Source organism: Trypanosoma brucei, chromosome 7 (assembly GCF_000210295.1).
Source record: "Trypanosoma brucei gambiense DAL972 chromosome 7, complete sequence".
Classification (NCBI taxonomy): Eukaryota; Euglenozoa; class Kinetoplastea; order Trypanosomatida; family Trypanosomatidae; genus Trypanosoma; species Trypanosoma brucei.
Window position 1 is genome coordinate 177,120 of NC_026740.1, and position 9,625 is coordinate 186,744.

General features: G+C 49.1%; 5 protein-coding genes across 5 annotated transcripts; all 5 read right to left on the reverse strand.

The window, feature by feature from the left end:
* Window positions 1-468: 468 nt before the first annotated feature.
* TbgDal_VII820 (hypothetical protein, conserved) lies at window positions 469-1,560 on the reverse strand (the record flags this gene model as incomplete). Its single annotated transcript, XM_011776086.1, has 1 exon — window positions 469-1,560. The coding sequence occupies one exon, from the start codon at window positions 1,558-1,560 to the stop codon at window positions 469-471; it is 1,092 nt and encodes a 363-aa protein (XP_011774388.1).
* Window positions 1,561-1,888: 328 nt separating this feature from the next.
* On the reverse strand, window positions 1,889-2,722 carry TbgDal_VII830 (RNA-binding protein, putative; the record flags this gene model as incomplete). Its single annotated transcript, XM_011776087.1, has 1 exon — window positions 1,889-2,722. One exon carries the CDS (start codon window positions 2,720-2,722, stop codon window positions 1,889-1,891), a length of 834 nt encoding a protein of 277 aa, XP_011774389.1.
* Window positions 2,723-3,193: 471 nt separating this feature from the next.
* TbgDal_VII840 (electron transfer protein, putative) lies at window positions 3,194-3,730 on the reverse strand (the record flags this gene model as incomplete). The annotated part of the gene is made up of 1 exon (XM_011776088.1): window positions 3,194-3,730. The coding sequence occupies one exon, from the start codon at window positions 3,728-3,730 to the stop codon at window positions 3,194-3,196; it is 537 nt and encodes a 178-aa protein (XP_011774390.1).
* Window positions 3,731-4,260: 530 nt separating this feature from the next.
* Window positions 4,261-6,048, reverse strand: TbgDal_VII850 (hypothetical protein, conserved; the record flags this gene model as incomplete). Its single annotated transcript, XM_011776089.1, has 1 exon — window positions 4,261-6,048. The coding sequence occupies one exon, from the start codon at window positions 6,046-6,048 to the stop codon at window positions 4,261-4,263; it is 1,788 nt and encodes a 595-aa protein (XP_011774391.1).
* Window positions 6,049-6,555: 507 nt separating this feature from the next.
* On the reverse strand, window positions 6,556-8,697 carry TbgDal_VII860 (hypothetical protein, conserved; the record flags this gene model as incomplete). The annotated part of the gene is made up of 1 exon (XM_011776090.1): window positions 6,556-8,697. The coding sequence occupies one exon, from the start codon at window positions 8,695-8,697 to the stop codon at window positions 6,556-6,558; it is 2,142 nt and encodes a 713-aa protein (XP_011774392.1).
* Between the last annotated feature and the right edge of the window lie 928 nt (window positions 8,698-9,625).

The following is a 9,625-nucleotide window of genomic DNA, read 5'->3' on the forward strand; positions in this document are numbered from 1 at the left end:
AAACGGCAAAACGTGGAAACAGGTTAAATGAATATCCCTAGACTGTTCGCTCAATGCATGAAAACGTGTACACAATCCTTCACTTCTTATTTCCGTCCACCTCTCAAATATGGTGTCTCTTACTTCCTTGATAAAGCAACACAAAAATTGGTGGCAACCGTGGCAAGTACATGGGGATACAGGAAGAAGGATGGAAAGAAGAAAAACTGCAGTAACCTTGCATCGGGGCACCACACGGTTCCAGCTTCGAAGTAACAACCGAAGACGAAATGAACACGTTCCCCACCGAGGTTTGCCTAAGCCAACCACACATGCTTAGTGAAGTAAACCAACACACTCTGTGGCGGAGAAAACGTTCAACAATTGAGCAATGAGAAGCGACAAAAAAAAAAAAGTAAAGTCGCCCTCCCCACACACACACACACACATGCCCTCCGCTCCACAACCCTCGGTTACACGTGCCACACGTCATTCCAAGGCACGGCAGGCTGTATAGCGCGCAAACTGAATAAGCTCATCCTCACTATGTGTGCTACCCAAAACGAATGGCAAAGGTTCAATGTTCACCGTGTCATTATGCGAGTTGACGTCTTGTTGCTGTTCGTGCTGGGATCGGTGCAATTCGGCAGCCGTTCGCACGTGGGACCAGCCCTCCGAAATAATTAAAATCTTTCTGTGGATCCCCAAAGGCGTATCGCTCCTACACGCCCCATCTGCCTCCGTATCCATTCTACACAGGCATTGCAACAATGCGTTAAATGTATACACACCGGCATCGGGGTACCACAAACTATCATCGTGCTGAATACTGGGGTTTTTATCGACACCTCCTACCGATTCCTCAGTTGAGCACCCGCCAACCTCTTCGAGGTCCCGCCATCGAACTCCAATGGCGGCACTCACAACGCCCAGCACCTCGTTGTGACGCTCACAAAGCATGGTTCTTACGATGTCTCGTATACGCCTCATGTGGTATCCAACGGCCACGTTATGACGAGTATGCGAATACAATACGAGCGCAACCAACCGCCGGGGAACAGTTGTGGCACTCTGCTCAGATGGACGATGGTGTATCAGGCACTTATGAAGGAGGGACAGTGCCTCACGTGCCCCCTGCAGGCAAAACTGAACATCTCTTTGTATTGTATCGAATGGCACTTCAGTTGTACCGTTATATTTTTCTTGATCACACTGGCTCGTGAAACGACTACTCAGCCGCCTGTGGAAGCGGACATCATCTCTAACACCAACTATCTCATTTCCACTAGGCGGCAGACCTGAAGCAGTATCCCCGCTATTAGAAACCCACCGTGGGGATTTAACGCCTTTTGACTCAAGAGACGCATCCTCTAACTTATGGGCTAAGTGTCGTAACAAGAAGCCCTCAATATCCGCCGGTTTTAAGTTAAGGCTTTCGGTAACGGAGGGTCGTCCACTGGCAGGCGTTGTTTGGCTCTCTCCAGGGAAATGCGTTGTGGCCGCGCAGCGTCGCTGAATGCATTTGGGCACACTGCTTTTCTTGGCACAAAGCATCGTCAACCGTGGAAACGGAAGGAGCATCCGAAACACCAAACTCTCCACAACCGGGTACACACACAACTTTCTTTTCGAGGAAAAAAAAAAATATCCCTCGCTAAGTTTTAGTGATTTGGTTCGGTTGAAATAACACAGGAATCAAAAAATTAAAAGGGGAAAAAGTCGATGAAAAGCAGAGATGTATTTTTTCCCCCGACAATTACAAACTGGAAAGAAACCCATGAAACTTTAGCCCCCACAGCACTACTACTTCCGACAACTCCGTGCCACAGCTTCCATTCTCCCCAACAAAGCAGCATTCTTCCTCAAAGAATAAGGACTTACGCACCTGCGTATCTTCTGTTTTCACAACTTACGACTCTTCATTTCCTGCAACAGCCTCAGCAGGGGCGTTGTCTGCCTCAGGTACCTGCGCGGAGTCATTACCAATGTCACCAACTACCTCACATACAACCTCAGCCGCTTCCGTTTCACAAGCAACCTCACCGGTTGGGTCTCCTTCATTCTCATTAGGAGAACCTGCACGGCGCTGTGCGTCACGCGAGGCGATGTACCGCTCAAACGCCTCATCCACATCACGTCCCGGGAAACCGCTGCTACGCCCACCCAAACCCCGCCCACGGCCACCCCCGCGCCTCATGTGAGGGCCTCCTCGCCCATTGCGGAACGGAAAGGAATGTCCCCTACCGAAACCTCTTCCTCCCCGTACAGAGTCGGTGCTTTCTTGCGTACCATCATGATATCGATCGTGCTTCCACTTGCCGTCGACACTATCATTACCACCGGCATGACTCTGCTCACCACCATCGGCATTATGCAGTAGAACGACTCCATGATCGCGTGAAAGCGAAACCTTAAGAATGCTTCCATCAATATTTTGATCATTCATGTGCTGAACGGCCGCACTGGCATCTGCTGGGTTACGGTACGTACATAACACGGTGCCGATGAAGCGCCCAGACCTGTCAGTAAACATTTTATATGCCTCCACAGGGCCAAACGCCTCAAATTCAGATCGGAGGGCATTGACGCCATCACGTTCGATGCGAGAAAAGGGAATTTGTGTTATGTACACGCGACAAGTGTTGTCGATGATAAGACTTATTGGAGCAGATTTATGGCCACGCCCACGCCTCGCGGAGAACTCTTCACCATCTGTAAGTGGCGTAAATGTAAGTTTGTTCATTGTTACTGACAGTGGCTAACGCAACAACCAAAAAAAAAGTGCAAGTACTGAGCAGTTATTTACCTATCCTTTATCTGAGATGGGTGCCTCGCTCAACTTCCTTTCTGCTTTTTATTGAAAACCAAAAACTTCTCCCCTCCCCTGCTTTATCAGGTAAACGAGTGGGAGAATTTTTAAAAGAAAAAACAAAACAGATAAAACCGAAGCGGTGCCAAAAGCAAATGAAATGGAAAAACGACGCTGAACCGCACTTTCACGGAGTCCAAATGGTTCCGTCAGCCCATTCAGTGTTTGTGAAAGCAATATTTTGATGGGAAAGACAGAAGACGTTAATGCGGGAATCGCAATCACCACGGGAAGGAAACAGAACGATGAACACGCAACGGCGGGTGCGGAAAAAAAGTAACCATACAACCAGTAAGAAAAAAAATTGAAGCATGTGTGCGGTGCAAACTGCCTTCCTAGCCACCTTCAGTGATGAGGGGTTATGGTGTGGCCGTCCACATACATATTCCTTGTCGCCTTAGGAAGTGAAATCTTCAATCCGTCGTGTTTCTGTTGCCGCAAAGTTAGTTGACAACCCAATCGCGACGTCGACTGAGGGAAAAAAGCCATGTCAAGCATATCATTCTCTTCATCGGTAGCTTCATCAAACAACTCCATAGCCTCGTCATTCTCTAGGTACACGTGACACGTGGAGCAGGCGCAAGAGCCACCGCACGCTCCCTCAATCGGGAGTCCATGTTCCATCGCAACATCCAACAGTGTCTGTCCTTCATATGCTGTCAGTGTCCGCACAGTACCGCAGGGCAATTGCACATGAAGCGTTAGCGGCTTGCTACGTTCCCCACTGTCGTTGCTATGGGTTCGAACGGCATGCCACAAAACAGGGAATGTGTGAGGTCGTTGACTACTGAAAATACCACCGCTGCTCACACAAGTCACCGACTTGAGAAAAGGAGTGACAAGAGCTCGCCGTGGAGCAAGCAAGTAGCGTAAAGCAGCCATTGCCCGCGTCACCTTGGTTACTTCTTCTGATCCGTACTTAGAGGAAGCGGAGACGTTTTCCTCGTCCTTCTTCTTAAGTGCCCCGGTGTGTATCGGAACCGGGGTTATGGAGCGAAACGTTATAGAGCGGGGGGAAAGCGCAACATAAAGGACAAACGTAACAAATAAAAAAAAATCGCATTAAAACAAACCAAACGCTTTATAGGGTTCACATCTTAGTTTTGTCTTTACCGTTACTCCGAGCCTGCCGCCACGGCTGCAAGAAAAGAGGACACCGTGTAATGAGTCTTATCAGGACGCAAGTACACATCACGGCGCCGCAACTCAACCCCGCGGAATCGGCCCACCTCCCTTTCGTGCCCTTCCCGATACAAGTAGCTTACCTCCTTTTCTCAGCTACACCACAGGCCCCACTTACTTTGATAAACGGCAGTTTCTCCCACAAGGTCCAACATCCCTCCAACATGCACTCATTCACAACTCTCGTTCTAATTTGTTTTCCTCATATTCTCCCCCTTGTCTTCCCCCGATCAACTGCTTCCACTGCTAGCAGTCTCTAGCTCCCCTTCGCAATTCATCAGGACACGAATTGTTCGAGTGAACCCGAACTCCAGCACAGCAAAAATACCTACAGCCACCACCGCCGCCAAGAGGACCAACAACTCCATGCTTTTTCGCTTAACCACAGATACATGTGCCACGTCCTCATACGGTCCGAAAAGCACAATACCAGGGGGTTTGAGGCGGTAAGTCGAGAGAGAAACACTCGACGAAAGGGCGCGGCGGCCCAAAGGTGATGACGGCATCACCAATCGATTTTGCATATGCCGTTCAAGGCTTTTAGCGAACTTCAACTGATCGGCACCACCATTCGCAACGGGACTGCGGTGCGACACGGCGGCATGACGCAGCATTCCTAGCATATAAGCATCATTACCAACCCACAGCCGATTGTTGGTCGTGGTGGCACCATGCTCAGGAAGACGTAATAATGCCTTAGCAAAAGCATAAACAAAATCAACACGACGGCCCAGTTGCTTGGCGACATCAGTATCATTCTTGGTTGTGTTGGGAAATGTTGAGAGCGGGTAACGTGCAGCTCTAAACAGTTGATCTGACCGATATCTTCTCGTAGAAGAAATTGTAACAGCATGAACCTGCCGATGTGCTAGCACCTCGTGCTCAAAGTGGAGATCGTAGTGGTGATAGTTCGTCTTTGCGACAAGAATAGTGAGGTGAATGCCCTGCTTGATCGCTGTGGCCTCAGCTAATTCTTTTACTTGTGAGTAATATGGATCGTTGTGGAAGGAATCATGTACGTGCATGTATAGTCTGGAAGAGTCATCTGCGCTATGCTTGCCATCAGTTGACTCACCATCCACGTCTTCCCCGAAAGTATTATCGCTACGGTCGCTTGTGAGGAGCTCGTCCAAACAGAGTACGAGTGCGTACCGGTCCAGATCCTCCTCTTGTTGGTTGGATAGCCACCACCTTGTTCCTGCGTAGTTGAACCTGGCCGTATTTCCCAACAGGAAGGAAACGCTGTAGGGATTTAGTGGAGCCGCATTAACATTTACACCAGCGTTCTTGTCGGCATTCACCGCAGCCTCCGCATTGAATCTCCACCACAGATCCACTGCAGCAACGGCCGCTGAAGCCCCGCCAGCTGTGAGAGAAGCAGGTGCAACGCCCAGAGTGTCGAAGGAAGCGGTGATGAGAAGACGTGGTGTGTCCGCAGAAGCTTCTTTCGGTTTTACTTTCAACGACGCATAAATATTAATACCCGTAAACGAGGCGTTCGCTGCTGGGGTTACCTCCCGAACACTGTTTCCGATCGACACTGCAGCATACTCGCTGACTTCTAGAGTGGCGAACATCTTCTTCAGTTTCTCAGCAGCCACCCCGTCTTGAGGAAGGAAATAAACAGGGATGGACACAGCTGCGCGAGAGAGCTGGTGCTGCAGCAGTAGCTCATTGTGTGTGTCGAAGGGCGAGGTGGCAGCGACAACCCCATTAACAGGGAGGGACACAAGTTGCTTCCAGTCGGCTTGTGTTAAATGTACCTCAGTGGGAATAAATACAGTGTGACCTGCATGTGCGGAGATATCAGCCGGATTAAACTGCGAAATTGCGCCGCGGAGCAGCCACTGCTTCGAGCCAAAAGACGATTGACCCAACCCTCCTGAGGCATCCGTTTGTGACTTTGCATTACTACGTTCGAAGCTGATCGCGTGCGCTACATCAGCTGTTAGCACAGGTATTGACGCCGCTACTTGAATTCTCACTAGCACTGCCAGTAGTGCCAACGACAAAAACATCTGCGTTGGTAATGTTCGTTGAACGGACGTTATGTGTGTTACCGTCCACTGAATACCTTTGTTCTGGTGCCTTTCTTCTTTTCAAAAAAAGTTACTTTCGTTATCGCCGTTAAATTCCCCAATCAGTGTTAATGTCCTTGCGGTACACGGTTTCTTCCTGGTACTCTCCCTTTTGATGTTTCAAAATAATAGCGATTGCGCAAATGAGGGTGAATTCGAAACAAAAAAGAAGGTAACTGAAGGAAACGATGTGATGGATTTCAGGCATTTGAACTAAACTTGAGCACTTTACCTGAAAGAGGAGGGAACAAAGGAAGGACGTCTAAAACACGCAGTCTGTGCCCCCGTTAAACCACGTATCAGATGACTACACCTTTACGAACAAAGTAACCACACAATCATACCTACCACCACCAACTGAAGAGGTACTGTGGTACACACGAACTATGCGAAGTGGGATAGCAGACGCTATCACCAAGCAAGCGCTGGTGAAACAAAAAGGCACCGTTAAACTTGGCCACTTCCGCCACTGCTTCCGGCACGGTCATCCCCACCCTCCACCTCCTCTGGGATGTCAGGGAACTTCGGGTTTTGTGGATCGATCTTAACCATGTAGTCCATGGATTTGCTTTTCTGCTTTGACAACTTTCCCTCTGTGAGGACCGGCTCCAACATGTACGGGTCAGGTGGACACGAGTTTGCAAAAGACACCTCCATGGAATCGCACAGAGCCATAATCTCATCTTCTGGCACAGGTAGCTCGCCATTCCTTGCTGGATTAAGCTCTGTTGCTTCATGAAAGTACCGTGAAACGTGAAACCCGGCCAGAACGGTGTCAACGCCGTAGGTGGCAAAGTTGATAGCTTTCTGATTAAGCATAGGGCACATTGCCAGAGTCGGGCTCATCCGGTCAATGGCCGCATTCTTCTCCAGAGCCATCTTACCACATTTATGCTCAAACATACGCTTTCGTAGCCGCAGCATATCGTTGGTAAGTTGTTCGTACTGTTTGCACCACTCTTTAAGATCGGCGGATGAAGCCTCTTTAAATCGCATGAGTGCACGACGAAAGCGCGGTATCATATAGTATGTCGCCCAGTTACTGAAAAAAAAGAGATTTGTGAACTGTCTTTGAGCCGCCAGGTAAACACTAGCCACAAAGAGGTGCTCCAGTGGTGGAAGTGTTGATGGTCCTTTTTCTATTGACTCCTTCACTTCCATCTCTTTTAGCACACACCGTTCGCAAACGGTGAAGAAGTTCATACGAAGAGACTTGAGGTCTGCTTCCATCGGGAAATTATGGTAGCGCTGCGGTAACTCCATCAAGTCTGTGGCCTCGAGTGGACTGTGGCCCAATGTGTTCAATCCAAGTGCTGTTGTGAGGGAGCGCAGCGTGTGATTACCATCATATGGTAGCGGCTTGTTGAGAGCTTGCGAAAAGGTTAAGTTAAAGGGGTACTGCAAAAACCGTAGGTGGTGATTATCACCACCCGCACGTCTTGCAAGCTCCATCAGACGGTAAATATTTATTACCTGAGGCGGGGGCTGGCGGTTGCGAATGTAATCAGGGACCATCGCATCTGGTGGAAGCGTTGGATAGTCACGATGAATGTGAGGCGCAAGATAAGGTGAAGAAATCCCATAGTACTGCAAAACGCCGAGCTTTACCTGGTTCTCCAGATAGGCGAAAAGTTGGAGAATGTCATCATCGATATGGGCATCCGGCCTACCGTCAAACAATGTGTGGAAGCCGTCCAGTAACAGAACGTCGATACATTCTATTTTTGTGTTGTAGGCAACATTGGTAAAGAAAGCTTCCAACCAATCCGGGGAAAGTCCAGCTGCAGAAGTCTTGGACACGCGGCGGAGATTCAAGCGAGCTAGTTGTTCATCGCTCAGCTCACTTATACGGAACCCAGACTTCAGCTGCATAGAGGGAAGTGAAGATGCCTTGTAGCGCTCAAAGATAGGGACGATACGATTTCGAACCACAGCAGTATTGGAGGATTCCACTTGTGTAATTTCCTCCTGAAATGGCTGCTGCTTAATAACACCACAACGACAAACAACAACAAAACCTTCACGATCGAGCTCGAATGCTTGCAGGGCTTCATAGAAGGCACGAGCAATACTCTGATGAACGTCAGACATGCTTCCGTCAAGTTCAAAAACGTTGCACCCTTTGATTATCTGCAACTGCAACGACTCCACAGCCTCGTTAATATCATTCGGCATCTTGCAAGTGGCGCAGCCCAGCCTAGAAAGATGCCATCCCACTGGTGATGGACAAATGTGACGCCAATTCTCAAATACAGTAGACCTATCGCACGTGTATTTGGTACCGCGGGCTGTAGCCCTCCCAAGTATGGGTACCGCTTTGGACTCCCGCGCATCTGCCTGCCCCTGAGGTCCTAACATGCCACGAATGGCGCTCTGTGCCCGATTCCCGTATAACCCGTTAATTCCTGTCGTTTCGCCCGTCCGGCCGCCGGGTTCAATACTGCCACCCTGATCGACACGAGGGCGTCGCCCTGGTTGTTGGCCGTCTACGCCGCTGTGAGACACCCGACGCACGTGAATGCCATAACAAGTAAAGACCAAAGTGGCAGTCCGTCGCCAACCAAGTGCATGACGCGAGCAGCTTCTCATCACAGCCGAATACGTGTGAACTGCTACAAAGCTGCTCAAAGGAGCGGGTACACACTAGAGAAACCGGGTGGACGGCAGTTCGCACTATTCGCTACGATGTTGACAACAAAGCGGAATAAGATTATTGGCACTACCCAAGGATGCACCAGACGTCAGCCGTTTATTTGAGTGAACCAGTGTGCTAGTAAACCTACACGGGACCTCAAGAGTTATGAGCGGGATGCTATCTCTTGGTGCCTTTCCACTAATACGTCAACTCCGCCCCCCTCTATTATTTCCCCCTAGCGAGACACAAGTGAATATGAAGAAAAATAAACAAAGTTGTCAGTGACAAAGTCAAAGCGATCAACCCACTTGAAATTCACCCAGAGGGTAAAACACAACTCCACTGGCGTTTTAGTTTGTACAAATAAACAGACGACAGTGCTTTCATATCAAATTGTGGAAAGCGGCGCAGCGCAGTCATGATACATATTTTCTCACCCTTGTATTGCAAAGGGTTTCTCTATTTATTTCATTTACCACAGGGAAGGACGAAAGAGACCACCGCGTTCCAATCGCCCCTCACACCGCTATTGTAAACATGAACCCCTTGCTTGGTACGGCAGTCAACAGTACCATAGTGGAGAAAAAGAAGAAGGCAAAAAATATCTATCTAGAGTGCATCACAGCTTTGTATTCTTCTTTCCCCCTCCCCCCATTAATGATCATTGGCAAGAGCTACTTATTTTCTGAAGCAGACTTTGTTGATGTTGCAATTCACATGTGACCAAGGCACAAAAAAAAAAAAAGTGCGCCAGGTGTTCCCAATGTGCAAAAAGAGTTCCACAAAAAATCTATTTGTGCAACTGAGAGGGCACACAACGACTCGTCTTTACGCACCAACGTTTATAACACGCCAGCTCGCCGCACTGCGTAGCACGTTTGC